We start from the raw sequence: 19,800 nt of genomic DNA on the forward strand, positions 1-19,800 counted from the left end.
TATAATAAATATGGAGTGTAAAGGGTGTATTCCCAGGGTGTTGTGGCACCTGAATGTGGGGCTTTTCTTTTCCTTCCTGCATCACTTCAAGCCTCATCCTAATACACCGTAATAACAATCCTCTATCATCCCATGTAGAGAACACCACCAGCAGCCCTGACCAGGAGAACAGCACAGATCCAGAGCACAAATGGCCTTCCTGCAATGCTCAGGATGAAATGCTCAACTTGGCTTTCACCATTGGGTCCTTCCTGCTCAGCGCAATCACGCTGCCACTGGGAATTGTCATGGATAAGTACGGACCTCGCAAGCTCCGGCTGCTTGGCAGGTCGGTGTCCTGGGCTCTTTGGGTGGGCTGAGGGGTGAATTCATGCGTTGTATGGGGTTGGTGAGTGCTGTTTGGGTGCTGTGCATGTTGTGGGGTCCCTGCACCCCAAGGGATGGGGCTGGGAGCTGCTGGCCATCCACAAGATGCTGGATTTTGGCCAGTGCAGTGAGTTGCTCCATAAGGGAAGGGCCTGGGACTCTGTGTTCACACTTCAGCTCTCCAGAGTTGCTGTGTTCTCTGGCCATATGGAGCCTGGAGGAAGAGTGGAGTCATTTGTGAGTCACAGAGGGTGGCTTTTTCCTTGAGCTGGGAGCTATGTCCTGAGAGGCACCAAACCAAGATGTTACATCATTGTTTGCAAGCTGGGGAGTTAACTCGGGGATAAACATGTCCTGCCTGTCTTTTCTAGGCTTTCTCTGCCTTGTGCTGTATGTTGTTTTCTGCCTCAAATAGCAAGGCTGTTTCCATGGTGGGTAGGGATTAGGGACTTGTTGGGCACACTGAACCCCCCCACTGCTGAGTTTTAATGCACTGAAACTGAGCTGGTTTGGAGGCAGAGTGGGAAAAACAGGGCAACTCTCTGACTCAGACCTTACCAGAGAAGAGCTGGTGAATAGGCTGTGGGTGCTGTGATCACAGCTGGGGCTCAGGACCAAGGTCTTTGGTCACCTCGGTGGCAAAGCTTTGTGCTGGAAAACCAGTGGGGAATTTGGGTCCAGCAAGAGCTGCCTCAATACTGGAAGGAGAGGTTGTCGCCTCAGCCCTTGTACAAGGTTTGCCTGTAATATTTGGGTATTTCCCTGGATTTTTCTTCCCTCCTTCTTACAGGAATTATTCTGTGCTTGCTTAATGAGGTGCTGAGGAAGTAGGAGCATGTGTAACTTGCGGTGTGTAAGGCTGGCTATAAGAAACACATGGGTTTGGTTCCCTTTCAGTGCCTGCTTTGCCGTGTCCTGCGTGCTGATCGCGTACGGTGCCAGTAACCCAGACTGTGAGTAGGAATTTCTCCTCTGAGCTGGGGGGAATTTGGGGCTGTGGCTTTGGGGTTTTTAGGGGGGAAGCAGGCACACATGGCACTGTGTGCTCTGTCGCATCCCTAGTGCTGCACTGGGGTCCTGCTGGCGCCACAAAGCATCTGCTGGCCTGGGGGAGCTGAGCGGCTCTGGGGAGGGCTGGTGTTTCACAATGCTAAATAGAGAGTGTTAGCAAGGGCCAACTGTCTGAGGTAGCCAGGCCTCTCAGCTCTGCGTTTGGGCAGGGCTGGGTCCTGTGAAAGAGCAATTCCAAACAAGTTCATGGCTTTCTCAGGGTTGGGCAATAGGTAATAGCAATGTGGAATGGGTAATAGCGGTGTGTAATCGGCTTTCTCGCCAGGGATAGATGGAGCCTTTGCTCCTCAAGACCAGATAGTGAGATGACTCTTTGAATCCAGTCCTCTCAAGTAAACCTTCCTTTTAAGACCCCTGAAGACAAGCTGCATCAGCAAGTGTGTTCATTAGAGAAACCCTTCCCTCCTGGAGAGAGATGATCCCATCCTGATCTCTGTCTCGGAGGAGAGCCCGGGCCCTCCTTTGCATGGCTGGGGAGATGGTGCTGGGTCAGGTAGAGTGTGGCACATCCTGGGGGCCCACTGAGGTTTTTATGTGTCAGGACCGAAGCCCTCAGGGCTCTCCTCCTCCTCTTCACCCCACTGAAAGCTAAGGGTGGCTTTTTATTGTTGCAGCTCTGTCTGTGCTGATATTCATCGCGCTGGCTCTGAATGGCTTTGGTGGGATGTGTATGACCTTCACATCGCTTACGGTAAGTGGAGAGTTATTACCTGGCCCTGTTTTATTTCTTACTGTGGCTGTGAGCTGGGCTGGCAGGAAAGAACAAAGTGGATCTTTTGCCTGTGGCTTGAACAGCATGGGGTTTTGTCTGGTACAAAGGGTCAGTCCCTCTTACCTGTGAGGCTGAGTGGTAGGTGGTTGTTCTAAGGCTTTTCTTTCCCCCAGCCCTCCTTCACCTTGCCTCTCAGGTGAGGGCAGGGGGAAGGAAAAGGAAGTGGTTTTGTCCATTGTCATATGCCTGTGCATGCAGCGCTCAGCAGTCTAGCACAACCTGGACATGTGTTTGCACTGGATTTGGCATTGGCACGCTGCAGGAAGGATGAGCAGGGCACGGCCCCTTGCAGCTGGGTATGGCCAGCTTTCTGCAAGCACAGTTTGCATCTCGCCCCAGGGAGATGGTTGTTCTTGAGCACAAAAGCTTTTGCTCTCAAGAAGGGCGAGATTCTCTTCCAGGTTTCCTTAGGATGCTGCCTTGTTGAATGCACCCAGCTCCACTGGGATCTGTTTAGTCCATGGGTTGTATTGCAAACATTGGTCAACCACTGTCAGCTGGATCTCTATGTTTTGGAGTTCTTTCTGCTCAGGGACAGAAGCATTATTGTCCTTCAAGTAGCTGCTTCATTTTCTACCTCATTACCCTGATCCTTGTCAGTGTGGATGAAACAGGGCTGGGTGGGAAGTCTCCCAAAGCACTGATGTGCTTGAAAATGTTCAGATTTGGACTGTATTACCTTGAACTTGCTATTGAAATAAAACCTTCTGTTGAGGTTACCTTGAATTCAACAAGGCTCAGGCACTGTCTGAACTCCAAAGACCTGAATTTGAGGCTGGGTTTACAAATCACTCTGTACTGAGGCTGCTGTTGCCTTCCTATATTCCAAGCTTTCAAAACTCTGTGCAGATGTCAGTCTTTGCTCTGTATGTGATGTTCTTCACTGGAAGCCTTGGCTGTGGTCCCAAGAACTGTGGAGCAAATGTCATCCTGCCACGCTTTCAATGAAAGCAAGGAGGAGAGGATCATATCACTGCTGCTGTGGGATGGAGAGGATTCCCACCCTGCTGCAGCCAGCGTTGGTTATTGTCTCTCTGGGTGGTTATTAAGGGGTCACAAGTTATTTGAGAGCCACTGGTGATGATAGGAGGAAGGGCAAGGGCACGAATGTATTGGATGTGCTGTACTGTGGCTTTTAGCACCAGGAAAAGAAAGAAAAGACACTTACTTATTAGCTCTCTCATTAGTGAGCCAGCTCCAGAGCTCTAAGGAGTACAGCAGCAGGAAAAAGGTCACATCTTCCAAGACGAGATTCAAGCCTTGAGGAGGTGTGAAGCAAGCAAGGATGCGGTGAGTTCCTGCAGGGAGACCTCAGGTGGAGCCCATGCCCTCTGGACAGCAGTGTCTTGTGAGGAGCTGAGGTGGCTTCAGGCTTGGCTTCTCACATCCAGATGCTCGTGCCTCCGTGCAGAGGCATTTTGGTACCTGAGGCATGTGAATGTGATTAAAAATAGCCTCAAGTGGGAGGGAAGCACTTCTTCACCCACATCATAACGGAGCCGTGGCGGTGGCTGTTAAAAGCGGGTGTATTTTGCTCACTGTCAGCTTCCTGTTTTGTCCCTGCATGGTTCTACCTGCAAGCTGGGATGCTTGTGGTGCTTCTGCAGTGACATTGGGATCTCTTGTGGGTCCATTCTACATGTGGACAGGGAGCATGGCAAGGGAGGGACATGGAGAGACTGGAGCAAGCAGTGAAAGAGGAGGCTCAAAGACCTTTGTAAGGGCGCTCGTATGGAGGCAGCAAGCGCTGCTCAGCTCGTGGTGCCAAGTGAGCTCGTTCTGGCTGCCGAGCACACACGTGTGTGCAGGAGTCACAGCACGGTGACTTCCTGCTCCTGCCAGCCACGAGTGACCTGACATGCTCCAGGAAATGGGTCAAACCCACTGGGGCATGAGCTGGTGCTCTGCCACCCCAGGCGGCTCACGGGGAGTTGGGATGCTCCCTGGGATACCTGCGTGCAGGGGCATGGTGTAACCTGAGGGCAGAACAGGAGATGGGGATCCCCAGGGCCTGTGAAAGGGATCTATGGGGTCTTTGAGGGTTACTGGGACAGAATTCCACTTTGCCTTTTGGGTTCAAAGCCTTCCTCAGTAACAAGTCCCCTGGGGATCATGCAAGCACATGCAGAGCCAAAGCAAGCTGCTGTTTCTGGGTACCGTGTGTTGTGGCTTGGGGAGGAGGGAGCGGTGGTGTTCCTGCTTCTGGGAACAAGGTCAGGCTGTGCCTGTTGTCAAAATGCAGAGGGGAGATTTCTGCCTCGTGACTTGGTCTGAACCAGTGTGAGTGAGGATGGGAAATGGAACCAGATCTGTGTTGGTGGCTCTGACAGCACAGGAATCTGGCGCTGGTTCTGCTCTGAAGCTATTTCATGCGGAGAAACAAACATGTGTGATAAATTACCACAAAGAGCCTTTGATAGATTGTTTTCTGCTCTGTTTTCGTTTCAAAGAATTACAGCTGCTTTGCTCTTCTGCTGCAAACAGCAGCCTTCAGTCAGAGCAGGGGAGCATCTTTGTATAGGGAGTCTTCTCTGCTGGGAGATAGTAGGAAAACCTTGGGCTCTATGATCTTCTGTGGGAGAATGGGAACAGGAATTTCCATATGCTTTGGAAACAGAGGGTGATTTGAGGTGTCTGTAACTTCCAAATAGACCCCTGATAAGGAAAACAAAGCTTAGCTTGAACAAAAATACCATTCCCCTGTAGTCTAGTTCTCAATCCCTTGACTTCTTCCACTGTTACTCCAAACAGTCCTTGCAAGAGGAGGGGAGCTGGGTTTGGTAATACTGCTGTGGTATGTTGTATATGGGTTGTCTCCAGGCAGAAGTGGATAAAATTACTGAAAAAGAAGACTGAAGGTCTTAAACTCACTATAGGACAGATGAGAAAATCACGTGCAAGAGGAAACTGTTCTATCAGTTTAGGATTGCATGCCTGGAATAAAGGTGTGGCAAAATTAAGTCGCTATCTTTCGGACAGGGCATGAAGTTAATAATACATTGAACATTAGTGACCTTTACACAGGAGGAGTATGTGTTTCTGTCATTGTAGGGCTTGTGGAGCTGGGGCTGTTGTACCAGAATGGCAGAAGTTGGTGGAGGAATCCCTTCTGCCTGTGGGATAGGATCAGAATGAGGGTCAGATCCTCTTGGAGGCAGAAAACCAAAGAGCCCACTTGCTCTGTGGCTTGTTTTTCCCAATACTTGCTGCTATAAAGACAGTGTGAGAAAATGGCTTAGTAGATACTGTGTGTTATTTTACCAGCTGGTTTACTAGTTGTTTTTCTGTCTGGGGATGAACTACTTGTTCCCTTTGCTTCCCCTCTGCTCCTCCGGATTGTCTCAGATTTCTTTTCCTCCCAAGTGCTCAGTGTTGGCAGTTTCCCCTTGGATTGGGTTGGGTAAAGACCTTAAATCTCCAATGTCTGTTTTCTTTGTTATCTGGCTGCTTGCTTGGTGCCAAATAGGATTTTAGGAATCTTCAGCATTCTAGGACTCCTATTCTAGCACACTTGGGGTTTCCTGGGTATCACTGCTTGCTTTAATACCTGTCTATGTCTGCAGCGGCCTCGGAGCAGGAGGATCCACCTGGGAGCTGTGTGTTATGGAAAAGGCTTTTTGGGAGCTCCGGGGAAAACCAGCCCAGGCCACGAAGCAGCTGTGTTTGTGGAGCTCCTGCTCCCTGCTGTTTACTGCCATTGCTGGAGATCCGTTTAGGTTTGGGGTGTTTGACATTAAATCAGCGACCGGCCTTTCTGCAACCTGCAGATCTTGTGTTCTGCAGGTGCCACTTTCTGGGGTGTGTGTTAAGACCATTGCTTCCAAGAAGAGCTGTTTTCGTGCCTGGTAACAGACCTTTGGCTCCTTTGCTGTTTCCTGCCTGCAGCTCCCGAAAGCAGCCTGTTGGCAGCTCTCCCGCATGCAGGGATCCGGGGCTGGGTGTGGGGAGGGATGCTCTGCAGAGCAGTGCAGTGCTTTGTGCCTCTGCTGGGGGTGCAGCAGCAGCAGCAGCAGCGTTTGTGCTGTTTGCTGGCTGGGGTTATGTGAGGACCTGGGGACTGCACTGCATAGGAAGCTCTGCAGTGAGACACAGGGATGATAAACAGCCAGATGATCCTACAGGGTTCCTGCACAGGAATACTGGCATTGTAAACACGCTGGCCCTGCCGTGACACAAGCCAGATTTGCTTCCCTTATATGCTGCTCCTGGGAGAGATGGGTTTGTTTTTCAGCAGTGGAAGGGGAATGTGATGACAGCGTTTGCTTGCTCAGGCTCCATCTAATATTCTCTGAATCATTTTGTTCAGCAGCATCTTTAAACGGATAAAATGCTGGTTGTGCCTTTAGTCCTAGAAGGCTCCTGCAGTGTCCTGCTTTGAGGCTGACGTGGTAGCGATGCCCGTGTGAACTTGGGGATGAAGTGACCCAAAAAAGGAGGTGGGAGGGGAATCTGTCAGCCTGCAGCAGAATCTCTGCGTGTTGACCAGCTTCAGGAGGTATCAGGCAAGCTCTCAGCCTACCACTTCAAAGCTCCTCCCTGTAATCTCCAGCTTGCAGGCCAGCATTAGTGATGGAAACTGGGTAACTTATGGCTGTTTGGGAAAACGGGGAGTTCCTCCTTTTCCGGGAGAGTGGGAAGGTCTTTGTGCTCTGCCTGCTCCACTCTGCTTCTGGGTCCTGAGTGGAAGCTGGGGCTGAAGAGCCAGCCTGGGAGTGCTTTTGCTGTTGAGGTGGCAGAGTTGGATGCTGTGAGCTGCTTCAGCTGTGCCTGCGGAGAGCTTTGCTTTCCCAATAGATCCTTGCAGAACCAGCCTGGTCTGCTCTCCGCACTGCCATCATACCCGAGAGGAGCCCGGGCAGTGAAGTGGGGTGGGTGGCAGGAACGTGAGGAGCTATTGCCTGCTTCTTGGTGCAGAGTTCAGCAGCTTCATACCTGCATCAGGCAGTAAAGCCTTGGATACGTAGTGCTTGTGATTGCCTTCCTGCACCTAGCGCCAAGATAAGTGTGCTTGGGCATTCAACTGATGCAGAAATAACCAGCTTTAGCCCCTCTCTGCAAGAATATGCTCTCATGGAAGGAGGCAACGACCTAGCTCTAAGTGGAAATGCAAACAGCAACACAGTTCATGTTTGTCTCTGTTCCTTCTTGCTGCAACAGGAATTTTCTGGTCTACTGCAAAGATTTGGGTGCTGACCCAAGGTGCATAAACAAACCCAGCAGCTCAAGGTGTTGCAGGGTGTGTTGAAGGCTGTGCAGCAATCGCAGCCTGTGTCTGATGGCTCTTGACTAGAAAGAGCTGTTGTGTTAGCTTGACTATAAACAGGGTGATATGTAAAAGAGCCTGAATTTTTTGGAGAGGAAAGGTGGAGATGGCTACAGACTTGGGGTAAGGAGCTCCTAAAGAAAGCACAAGGGCTGGAGCAAACACGCCTGTCCTAAAGGTAACTGAAGCAAAGTGTGCTGTCAGTCTGGAGAGAAGCAGTGCCATTAAGCCCCTAAATCTTGGGCTGTAGATGTTCCCTGACACTGCAGATGTGAATGCAACCTGATGAGCAAAGTCATTCTTAAGTAAAACTGGCTGCTTCAGGCTGGTATCTGGGAGCCTTCATCCTAAATGCCTGTATCCACTCAAGAAAAGCCTCCTTCCCTTTTCTACCCTTCCCTTGGCACAAGCCTGTTTCAACCCCTTTTTTCCTTCCCCAGCTGCCCAACATGTTCGGTGACCTTCGTTCCACGTTCATCGCTCTGATGATTGGCTCCTATGCTTCCTCTGCTGTGACTTTTCCAGGAATCAAGGTGAGGCTGTGGGCTAGTGACTCATGACCAGTCACAGCTCGTGGTGGAGTGCTGGCAGCTTGCACCATTTAGCAATAACAGGGCGAGAGAGAGGGACTGTTTGTTAAACCACTTTGAGAGGTGCATTTGCAAGATTCAGTTCCCATCTCTGTTAGAGACTTCCCAAGTGGTGGCCCCAAGGATGCAACAACTGCAGCAAAGAGAAGGGTCTGTTAATAATAGACACTATTACTACTATTACACTATTAACAGACAGTAGTATTTTAAAGGTGATAAATAAGTGACAAGCTGAAGATCTCTTCTATGAAAGGTTGCTTTTTTTATTCTCTAAGGAATGTACATATATATGTATTTTTAATACCCATGTGTATTTAATCTGTGTGGTTGTTAATGGTGGTTGGCTTTGAACGTAGAGTGAGCAAACTGCCCTGAAAGGCCAGAAGAGACAGTCAGTTGAGCTGCCTTGGTGGAGCAATAGTGGCTCTGAACCAAGATGTCTCATTGCAGGGTTAGCATAAGGGGGATATAATAAAGATAAGCCAGTGTCAAGTGTGCAGGGAAGTTCTTGCTGGCTTTGCAAGGAGAAATGCATGTTATTCCAGCTATAGCTGCTGTTGAAGATGTGCATACACATCTCTTCCTAAGCCTGCCTGTCATAAACATGGCTTTTGTTACCACTTGAGTTAAACCCATTTTAAATGTAGTAGTAATTTCCCACAGCTTCCTCTCAGTCCTCATTCAGAGAATATTGAAGTATCTTTCTGCTCTTACAGCCAAAACCATGTTCCCTTGTGATTTCCAGGTTATATATGACTTTGGGGTCTCCTTCATCCTTATTCTGCTGGTCTGGGCAAGCTGTGCAGGACTAGTTTTCCTCAACTGCTTCTTCAACTGGCCCCTGGAGCCTTTCCCAGGACCCGAAGACATGGACTACTCGTAAGTGTCCTCCAGACTGGCCTTGAGGGCTGATCCCATTCTTAATCCTCTAGGAAGTGCTGTCACAACTGATTTGGAGTGGTGGACAGGGAACTTCCTTGCATGTTGTTTATTGCTGCCACTCCTTAGGTTGAGGATTTATGTCTGCCATTAGCATTATGTCTTGATATCTGTGGGAAGTAGAACTTTTCAGAGCATAGGAATTACGAAGGAAAAATGATCTGTTACTAGTCATAAGTGTTTCTATATTGACCTGTGCCAAACTGGCCCTGGGGAAGTATCTCTGTGCTCTGGATCCAGACCATTTGTAGGCTTGTAGATGGAAACTAGTGCATTAAATCCACACATAGCCTTTTGTCCTGCAGCTTTGCTTCCTCTGCCTCCTTGCCCTGTGTTGCAGCTCTCATGCTCTTTGCTACCCAACAGGGTGAAAATAAAGTTCAGCTGGCTGGGATTTGACCACAAAATCACTGGGAAACAGTTCTACAAGCAAGTGACGACTGTGGGGCGCCGCCTCAGCGTGGGGAGCTCCATGAAGGGCCCCAAGGAGCCGACAGCCTTGCAGGAGAACAACAAGCTCTGCCTGTCCACGGTGGACCTGGAAGTGAAGTGCCAGCCTGACAATGCAGGTGTGCTTCCATGAGTGCCCAGGGATGCTTGTGCTGGCCCCAGCCTTCTTTATAAGAGAGATGTGACCGGTGCATTGCCAGGGCCATATGCCAGCCACCATCATTTAAGCACAAGTGCAGCTATATAAGGGTTCCTGTCCTTATATACTTGCCTAAATATACCACACGGTGTTGTCAGTGGTGGGGACAACAGCATGGGTGACTGGTATGGCTGCAGGACAGTGCATGGTCACTGCTGCCATCCTGACCAAGCTCTTCCTTGTTCAGTGGTATGGTGAAAGCAAATGGTTTGAAGCTTCCTTTTGCTCTAATCTATAGAATTAGGTGAGTCTTTCTTCCTGCTCCCTCGCCCCTGTTGCTGGTAGCCAGACTCCAAGCATCTATAGCTGCTCATTATCGAGGTTTATAGGGTAACTGGTAGTTGCTAGGAGTGAACTCCTTGAAGCTGCCACTGGTGCACAGTGTTGGAATGAGTAGCTAGGAGAACACTTGCTAACCCAGAGGTGGAAGCTTCGTGCATGTTTACAAAGCTATGCTGCCTTCCTCAGACTCTATTATTCCTTCTGCAGCTTCTCCCTCCTTCATGAAGAGTGTCTTCAGTCCTATCTTGTTGCTCAGCCTTATCACCATGTGTGTCACTCAGCTGCGGCTCATCTTCTACATGGGAGCCATGAATACCATCCTGGAGTTTCTGTCTGGAGATAAAGATCAAGGTAGGGTTAACCTGAAAACATCGATCTGCTTCCTTGGAAGCAGGACCTGACCCAGGCTTGGTCCTTGCAAGAGGCCAGCAAGGCTGATTACTCAGCAGATACGCTGTGTATAGCTATTAGTGGTGTCAGTGTGGCTGACAGCTGCTGGTAGGGTCTAGTGGAGGGCTGGAACTAGCCCAGGACAGCGGGGCAGCGAGGTAGACACTTGAATGTCAAGCTAATTTTAGCCCTGTGTCTGTTAAACACTATTCCATGTTATTTCCTGAGATGGGTTGTTGAAAGTAGCCTCTGGGGCTGCACTGTGAGAATTGTTCTAGTGGGAAAGCCTATTTCATCAGGTATTTACTTGACTTCTAAGCAAGCACAGGGGATGGCGTAGCTGACTCCAGTGACTAGTGGTTGGACTTAGAGGTGTCTCAGCCCAGGAGCTGGGGGTGGGAGAAGTGAAGTCATGGCTGTTTTGTGCAGCTTGGTGTGTGCTGGGGAGACTCGGGGGCACTCGCTGCCCTGGCCTTGTATTCATAGCTCTGATTCAGCACATGGAGCAAACGGGAAGGAATCCATTAGCTGTCTGTTGTTGAAAATACTCAGGATTGCAAAACAGGACTTAGCCTTCTCTTTTTTTTTTCTCTGCCTGTGTGTCCCCTTTGTAGTAAGATCCAGTTTGAACTTGTTTAATCTGGATTGCATGAAGCTGATAAATCAAGAGGCACGCCTCTGAAAGCAGGAGTGAGCTCTGGGGGAGGGAAGGAAGCTGGGAAACTCCGAGTGGCCTGGCATTCCCTGAATCGCTTTGTTTCTTGAGCCTTTGACAGCCTGCAGCATTCAGCTCTTTATCTCCTGGCTCAAGAGCTGATTTAGACATTAAACAGTAAACAGGACAAACTTCATGCTGCCTTTCCCAACACTGCTTAGTTTTCTGCTTACCTTGTAACTCTTCCATCCTGATTCTCTTTCCTTTTTCCCTGGCTTGCTCTAGTTAATTCTTTTTCCCCTGTCCTTCCCTCCTTGGTATTTTAGACTTAATAGTAACTATATATGCTGCCAGTTCTGTTTGGATCAAGTTCCCATGTTAATAAAGGGATTGTCCCTTGGGTCTGTTGCATTTTCTCTGTGCCACCTTTAGGATTTCTTCCTGTTTTCCCTCTCCTCCCCCTGCATTAGCCTGGGCTCACAGTGCAGTCCAATGTCTTGGTGTTTCCATAGCATCAGCAAAACAGTGGTATTGTCTAGTCGCAGCAGTGTCAGGCTGTGAGAGCAGTTCCAAGACATGTGGAGCTCTCTAGAATGTAATCTGTGCAGACCAGGCGAGGATGGGATGCTGCTCCCTTGGATTCCTTGTTCTTCTTGTAGTTGTTTACTTGAACACTGTTTGTTTAGAGAGCTCTCTCCACCTGTAACTGCTCTCAGGAGCATTCAGCAAGGGAAGAAGAGAGTTGAGTCAATCCTGCAAGTGGTACGGTCAAAGGAAACGTGAATATTCTTAAGCAGAAGAGAAGGATGTGGGGAAAATCGCTCACATAGGTAGTAAAGTCTTTACCTTGCAGTGGGGCACCGTGTCCTTGAAGCAGATTATGGTGACTTAGGCCGGTCATGAAACCTAGACATGGAAAGAGCAGTCAGCCTGTGGCTACTTAGCTTCTGAAAACCCCCAAAAGATGGGGGAGAAGCAGAGGAATTTGGCAGCTCTGTAAATGATTCTGTAACACGCAGGCAGGCAGGAGAGGGTAGACCTGATGTCTAGAACTTGAAATCTGGCTGTATCTTTCATGCCTTGTCACCTTGTCTTCAAATACTTGGGGACCTTTGGGATAGAATCAGGGTGGGCTGGAGAACTTGCTTGTATGAGGTGCTTACTCGGGAGAGCTTTGAGGGAAAGACATGTAGAACAGTGGATGTAAAGAGCTGTCCCATGTGTGCACCCTTTGTTTGCTCTATCCAGGCTTCTATTTCTGTCCTGTCTGCTTCTGATGGTATTTGCTAGATACTGTTTGCTTTTTACCTCCTCAGGAAGGGGTGTTTTTTAAGATGATAGATAAATTGAGGGGGTCCTGTTTTATAGCAGCTACTATCCTCTTATTTTTGCTGACCCCATAGATTTTATTCCCTGCTTCACATTGGCTTCTGCCCTTGCTGTTTAGAGCCCAAGATTAAGTGTTCAGAATGGCATGAAGAGGCAAAGCATGACGGCATGGCTTGCTTCTTACCCTCTGCTAAAAAATAACCAGACAAGAGCAAATCAGCTCCAGGAGTGTTTGTCCAGGGTGATGCCATCTGCTTCTCCTGGCTACAGCAGTTGCTATAATGAGATGGGATGTGGGGCCACTTCAGGGCTTGCCTTTGAGAAGGTAACGGGGGCACGAATGCGAGGATGGAGTTGGAAGTTCCTCTTGGTTCTTGTGCCAGCAACTGGAGCCAGGAAAGTATCATCAGGTGCCCTGCTGGGGTGTGCTGCAGCAGCTTAAGAGAAAGGCTTGTTGGAAACTTCTCCATTACCAAGATAACTTTGGTATAAACCCTCGCTCCGGTTCTTTGGGTAGGTCTAGAAATGCATTGGGAGGGACAAGCTGACATTCTGGGCTGTTTTTCTCAGTGCTGTAGCTGGTGAACGCTCTGTGCTGAGATGGGCAGTTTCAGAATCCTTCAGAGCTGTGGTACACCAGTGACTCACCACGCTGCTGTGGGATGCCCAAACCCATCACGTGGGCTGTGGAGGGGAAGTGGAAACAGCATTGCAGGGTAGGGGAACTGTTCAGTAACAGGGAGGGACAGTTTCTGCTGGCATCAGCTTTCCCTTCACAAGCCATGTAGACACTTCTCCCATCTTTACCACATGGGGAATTCTCATCAGTTTGAGTTTTTAATGATTGCTCTCAATCTGTGGGGGTTTTTGCTTCCCTTCCTCTGCCACCCAACTTGTCCATTCAGCACGAAATGGGTTAGTCCTCACCTCCCTGGCTTGACTAGTCCTTGCCCGAGCTTCCTGGCTGGAGAAGATGTAGCTGCAGCTCCCAGCAAGGCAGGAGAGGAGATGACCAATGCAGGATTGGCTGTGCAGGATGTATTGCTTGTAAGACCTTTCCCTTGGTCCTAACCAGCATACACCTCACTGGCATGAAGCAGTAGCTGCATCCCATTTCTGGAGCCCTACCTGCTGTTGGGCTGATGCAGGATCACTAGAATGGTTGAAGCAAGTGTGCCTGATACGTCAACTCTGATGTCCTGCCTCTGGGAGCCTAAATGATGGAACGGGGCTTTGGTGTCTCATCTCCTTAAGCCCTGCCTGGTAGCTGGAGAGTAGATTTGGTCTGGGCTCTTAAAGAGGGGTGATGTGTAGGGAGGAGCAGTTTCTTTTCTCTTGCTGCTGTGGTATCACTTGGACTGACAACTCCTTCAATCTCTCTTCTCTTCCCTGCAGTGGCTCTCTACACTTCCATTTTTGGGGTACTGCAACTGCTGTGCTTGCTGACAGCGCCTGTGATCGGCTACATCATGGACTGGCGCCTGAAAGAGTGCGATGATGGCTCAGAAGAGGCTGAGGAGAGCAGCGCTGAGCAGTGCGTAGTGTGTGCCACACGGGACATGCAGCCGAGTAGCAGGCCCCCCCCTGCTCTGCGTGATGTGTGTTGTGATGAAGGACTGAAAAGGATGTTGGTTCTTCAGTATAGAAAGAAAGCCTGAAGGAAGACTTGATAATTGCAGAGGAAAGGACCAAACTACCCTCCATGTCCACTGAGATCAGTCAAGAAGAGCAAATTTAACTCGTAGCAGGGGAGGTTCAGAATTCCCTTCTAGCCTAACAGTAAGAATAACAGCACTGAAATAACTGCCTAGATGTCCCTCAGCTTCCCCTGATGGAGACCCCACCACCTCCTTAGGCAGACCTGTAGCCAAACCGGTTTAGACAGAGTTGATGTGATATGTGGAGAATCTTGCTGTGACTTCCAGTAGGTGCTGGAAGTGCTTTTTGTAACGTGGGTTTTGCTGTCCTTCCAGAAGTGACAAGAGAAAGAAAAAGCGTGATCGTCAGATCCAGAAAATCACCAATGCCACCAATGCCTTTGCATTCACAAATGTCCTCCTGGTTGGATTTGGAATCACCTGTCTTATTCCCAATCTGCCGCTGCAGGTGAATAGGTCAAATGGATGGGTGTGCTGGAGGGGCTGGTGTGCGTGTCCTGGCACAGGTACAGGCAGGACAGTGCCGTGCCCCGAGGTCCTGCGAGGAAGCAGAACCAGCTAGAGGCAGGAGGGGCTTTCTGGCACTGCTGGCAGACTTCTGTACTCCTTGGGAAACCCCAGTCTTGGAGTCGAACGAGTAATACCAGGCAGTTTACATCCCTAAAGAAGCAGCTGTAGTTAAAACGTCAGACTTGATGCACAACTTATTCACACTTGCAAGTTTCTGCAGCTGAGCTCTGCAACCACAAATACTTTGCTACCAACATCCTCTCAGCAGCGTGTGTGCATTCAACCTGGGCTCGATTGAAGCTGCTGGTGGTCAGAAAGCTTGAAGTAAGCACTTAGCATGACACTGATCTACACAGCAGGTTCTTTCTGCATCAAATGCTGTGCCCAATGGGGTTATAAACCTGTGAGAATATTTACTTTGTGGCACCATCTGGTTTTGGTGGAGGAGTTTAGTGATTTGGTGTTATACTTCAACGCGCCTTTATGACGTAGGTAAACAGACAGTTTGCTCACGCTTGTGTATTGTCTGCAGTAACTTGTGGAAAATTAACTAAACCATCCACAAGAGCAATCGAGAAGGGTTGTGACACCAGCCACGGGTTGCTGGGCTGTGCTTAACCTCAGTGGGCACTGTATCTTATCCTTCACAAAGTATGGAAAGCAGAGCCTTTAGAGAGGAATACGAACTTCTTGTGCTGATCTTTGAGGGTTTGGTTCTGGGTTCCTCGAGCCCACCTTTGTATTAGAAAAGAGAGCAGCTTTTGGGACTGGCTGTATGTTGGGGTCGGGCACAGGTAGGTGGAATCTAAGATGTGACACCTTTTCTGCTTCTCTTTCCAGATCCTTTCCTTCATTTTGCACACAATTGTGAGAGGATTCATCCACTCAGCTGTGGGAGGCCTCTATGCAGCTGTGTAAGTCTCTGCTTGCCTCTAATGTGTGGCTGGCAAGGTAAACTGGTTTGGGATGATAAGATGCTCATGTGAGAGGGAGATCAGGATGTGAAGTCTTTGTGGTCAGAGAGGAAAAATGATGCAACTTGTTTCCTCAGTCACCACTGGATGTGATAGTAGCTGGACTGAAGTCCTAGCTCATGTTTTCTTTGTTCAGAAACAGCTAATCCCTTTGGCACAGCTACTGCAATGAGACAGGAACAGCTGTAAATGGGCCTTGGGTGTGAGACTAGGCTATTGACACTAAGGTTATACAGTAAAAACTCAAGGCTTTTTTTGTCTTAGAATGAGTATCTATGTGTCTAGGTAAAACATTAACATAAAACTTTGCTACTGGTCTGCTCTGAAATTACACTGGTAAAGCATTGCTCAAGATCCCATTAGTGATGCCTACTCCCTTTCCCAGGACATCATCTGTCCTGTTTCTAGTGCACTGAACTATCAATAGCTGAATCTAAATACATGCTTCCTTGCGAAGCAATGGGTTTGGTTTTGAGAACAGATCTGCCCCTCTGTCCTGAAGAAGAGAAAGAAGCTGTTATCTTTCAGATATTGTTGAGGTGGGAAGGGACCTCTTGAGACCATCGATGGACTCAACCCTCATGTTCAAGCAGGATCAGATACAGCACATTGCCCAGGACTGTGTCTAGTTGGGTTTTGAATATCTCTGTGGATGGAGACTCCACAGACTCCTGCTGCCAAAGGTTTTGGTCCCAATGTCTGAGGAATCCAGACTGGTAAACTAGTCTAAGACTAAAAATGCATAAACTTCTGGTTCCCTGTCAGCTAGAAGCAAAAAGTTTTTGTCTTGGGCAAGATAAATGCTTGTTGCTGTAAATACTCAGCTTGTTGTAAACTAATCCTCTTTGACCCTTGCCACTCTGTAACTTCCTGGTCTGAGGTATTTTTGCTTTGAGAGTGATCTCTTTGAGTATTTCAAGGTTTTGATCCACTTCTTTCTTTCCAAGCTTAGTTTAACCTGACCCATTTTAAACACTGCTCAGTCATGGATGGAGAAAGATGTTAGACTGTTCCTGAACTTTATTTTTCCATGAGTAGTATCTGATATTCAGCACTTCCCAATCAACAGTATTGTTTAGTTTGACTTAGGACCAGATTTGTCCTCTAAAAAGGAAAACACAGACCAACCTGTTGTGCAGGTTTCACTCACTTCTACAGGGAGCAAATTGTTATGACCAGATGACAATGATTGCTCAGCCACAAATGCAATCATCTGGATAAAGAGGCCCTGCTTTTAGCTTGTAAATGTCAACACTCTTGTTCCTTTGCAATAGTTGTATAAGCACTTCCACCTGCCTGCAGTACAGCTGCAAAACAAAACAAGTGCTGGATCTGATGCTACTTGAGAGCTCAGGGTGAGAGTAGTCTGGAGAGAAAGGCACTGGGTACAGCTACACACTCTGTACTATAAGAAGTAGTTACACATGAATCCAGGTGAGAGAAGTCCTTCATATTATGCATGTCTTGGGTCTGTGTTGTGTGGTGGGAGTTGACTGGGAATGTAATCTGACCAGGGTGATGTGAACAGTCAAGGTGACATATAATAATGCTGCTGCTTTCTCTGTTGACAGATACCCCTCTACCCAGTTTGGCAGCTTGACAGGGTTGCAGTCGTTGATCAGTGCCCTCTTCGCCCTTCTTCAGCAGCCTCTTTTTATGGCATTGACAGGACCTTTGGAAGGAGACCCTCTCTGGGCAAGTTCTTCTCAAACTTAACGTCAAAGCTTAGTGCTTAAGATGGTTTGGGCTCACTTCTTTCAAAACAAAAGCACTCCTGTGCATGGACCAAGGTTAAAACCAGCTGGAAGTTTAGTCTGCTGTTACCTTGGTGCTGTCCAGGAGACTTCTCTGTGTGAGTAATGATTCCCTGGAAGGGAAAGCCGTTAACCCGTATGCCGATGTATGGAAAGGGAGGGAGAAGGCTGCAGGAGTGCTTTGTGCTAACAGTTTGTGTGGCAAGTCAAAACCTGTCAGGTAAAAGTGAGTGAACCTTAATGCTATAGAAATACCTTGTTCCCTTGAGAGCTGTTAGTACCAATTACCAGTAAATTTGGGGTTGCTGATGCTAATGTCTGAAAAGCCAAGTGACTATTGAGGGTAGGGCCAATGTGGTGTCTTGATGAGGGGCTTTCTGAGCAGCTCAATAAAATCATGACATGGGGGCTCTTGTAGCCTAGAGACCAGGACACTCCCCATGTGCCCACTGTTGCTCTTCAGTCACTAAACTCGATGTAAAAGAACTGCAGCTTCAACAGCTCTGCCTGTTCTGTGGAGCAAGACTCCTGCAGCCATGATCCAGAGCCACAAACTCTTGCAGCATTTAGCTCCTAGACCCGGTGCTCTGGGCTCAGCAGTGTAAATAGAATCCTGTGGAGGTTGTTGTCAATACACTGAGCAGGGCGTCTCCTGGTCTGCCCACAGCTGAGTGACGTGGGCTGGGTTCTGACACTGTGGCATGTGTAACTGGCTTGTCCTCATAGCCTGCCTGATTGTGTTTGTCTTTCCTTCCTTGCAGGTGAATGTTGGCTTGCTTGGTGTGAGCTTCCTGGGCTTCTGCCTTCCAATCTACCTGGTCTGCTACAGGCGCAGGCTAGAGAGAGAAAAAAAGCAGAAGGTGGAGGATGCCAAACTCTTCTTCAAAATCAACGGCACTCCCAATGAGGAAGCCTTTGTTTAAGCTCGTGCTTCAAATACAACCTCCCCTGTACAGGTTCCTACCACATCCGTGGGTTCTACCTGTGGTGTAAGCCAGGCTTTTCCTCCCCTGGCTCTGCCAGTCTTTGCTCATTGCTGGAGTGAGGGCTGGACATCATGACTGAGCTTCCCTCAGATACATGGCAGGAGGAGACTTCCCACTCCTTACTCCACAACACAGGACACTTTTCCTTTTTATAAAGGCCACGCAGATATTGTGTCTTAAATTATCCCCTGATCACACTCTCCAGTGGCAGAGCCTCTGCACGGGAAACTGGGGAGAGAAGGAATGGAGGGATGGGGGAAGAGGGAAGAAAGATCGTAACTTGTGTTTGCAGATGTAACACACTGAAATCTATTTTCTCCCCCTCTTCCTCCAACCTTGGCTGACATTGTCTCTGATGCAAGCTGCACGCTCCTCCCTCCCTGAGGCTTCATAATGGTCTTTCTGCTTAATATGTAGTTGGACCCAGTGGTTTTACTGTCTATCCAGATGTACCCTGGACTGTTCCCGAGGCAGGGAAGGGGATTTTATTCCTACGTGTATGAGCACAGCTTCAGTGTATTGCTAAATGTTGGCTGCTAGCACTGACAGCTCCCAAACCTTTTATTACTGCAAATGACACAGACTGTGAGCAATGGATCTGCCTTTCACACTGAAATGAAGAGCCTAGTGGACTGCTTGGTTCTAGACCAAGCCTTCAAAGGCCTGGGATTCCTCCTTTTCCTGGCCTACAACCACCTATATGTGTTTTAAACTGTCTGCAGTCCTGGAACCTTTGAGATAGGAATTGGATCTCGTTTACTGATGAAGTGCTTTGGGACTTGTTTCCTTTCGCCTCTTCTTCCCTCCAGTGTGACCCTGGGAGGGGAGCAGCAGCATGTACTTAAGGTGGAAAAGCTTCTTGAAGCTGAGTTCTGGGGCTCCAAATACCTTGGTGTTCCCATGTTGTGAGCTGACTTGCTGTTGAAAAGAACCGACGAGTGCAGAACACTCCTTTGTGTCTGGTAACTGGATCCTGTGGACATATGGGTGATGTGGTGAAGCGATTCTTCCTCCAGCCATAGCTTATTTACACCATTCTGATAACAGCCCCCAAGCTGCTGAACACCAGGTTACTGTGACTGACCAAAAAGCTGCTGGTTTGGCTGTATTAAGAGCCTTCTATGACATTGATGCTCTGTCTGGACAGAGTCCATGGTGATTGATTGTATGCTGAAGCTGACTTAGAGCAATACGTGTGGGTAAAGGTGCCCCAGGTCTGTTCACCATGGAGGGAATACAAAGGGAATTTTTAACCTGCTTATTTTTATAGAGGTTTTCCTAAGTCTTGTCTAAATTTGATTTATTTTTTTCTGCCCTTAACCTTTCTGTTGAGGTCAGTAGCTCAGCCTCTATAGCCTTGTGGCTCGCATTAACCACTGCACCATTCGGACCTGCTCATAGCAGGAAGGTGCAGTGCTGAGGGTGGATATTGCCAGTGGACACACGGCAGCAAATGCACTGGACTGAGCCAGTGGCTGCAGGAAGGTTGGGGGCAGAAACAAAACAGTTTTGAAGATGTAGTGGTGGTGCTTTCTGAACTGCTGACTCCTGTGGTACTGTGAAGCCTGGCGGGGGGTAACTCATCAACTGCTTTATGTCTGCTTGGAAAAGG

General features: G+C 48.6%; 1 protein-coding gene across 1 annotated transcript in view; it reads left to right on the forward strand.

Moving 5' to 3' along the window:
• The window catches only part of SLC43A2 (solute carrier family 43 (amino acid system L transporter), member 2), a 26,139-nt gene extending 6,721 nt beyond the window's left edge, over nt 1–19,418 (forward strand). Inside the window, exons 2-13 of the mRNA XM_010022479.1 lie at nt 139–328; nt 1,264–1,319; nt 2,052–2,128; nt 7,913–8,005; nt 8,808–8,941; nt 9,368–9,570; nt 10,140–10,283; nt 13,702–13,840; nt 14,280–14,412; nt 15,315–15,388; nt 17,020–17,143; nt 17,964–19,418. Coding sequence (XP_010020781.1) covers nt 139–328; nt 1,264–1,319; nt 2,052–2,128; nt 7,913–8,005; nt 8,808–8,941; nt 9,368–9,570; nt 10,140–10,283; nt 13,702–13,840; nt 14,280–14,412; nt 15,315–15,388; nt 17,020–17,143; nt 17,964–18,125 — 1,529 coding nt within the window. The 3' untranslated portion in view covers nt 18,126–19,418. The remainder of the gene's footprint in view (nt 1–138; nt 329–1,263; nt 1,320–2,051; nt 2,129–7,912; nt 8,006–8,807; nt 8,942–9,367; nt 9,571–10,139; nt 10,284–13,701; nt 13,841–14,279; nt 14,413–15,314; nt 15,389–17,019; nt 17,144–17,963) is intronic.
• The last annotated feature ends 382 nt before the right edge of the window (nt 19,419–19,800 follow it).

The sequence above is a fragment of the Nestor notabilis genome, unplaced genomic scaffold, assembly GCF_000696875.1.
Source record: "Nestor notabilis isolate BGI_N333 unplaced genomic scaffold, ASM69687v1 scaffold24289, whole genome shotgun sequence".
NCBI lineage: Eukaryota > Metazoa > Chordata > Aves > Psittaciformes > Psittacidae > Nestor > Nestor notabilis.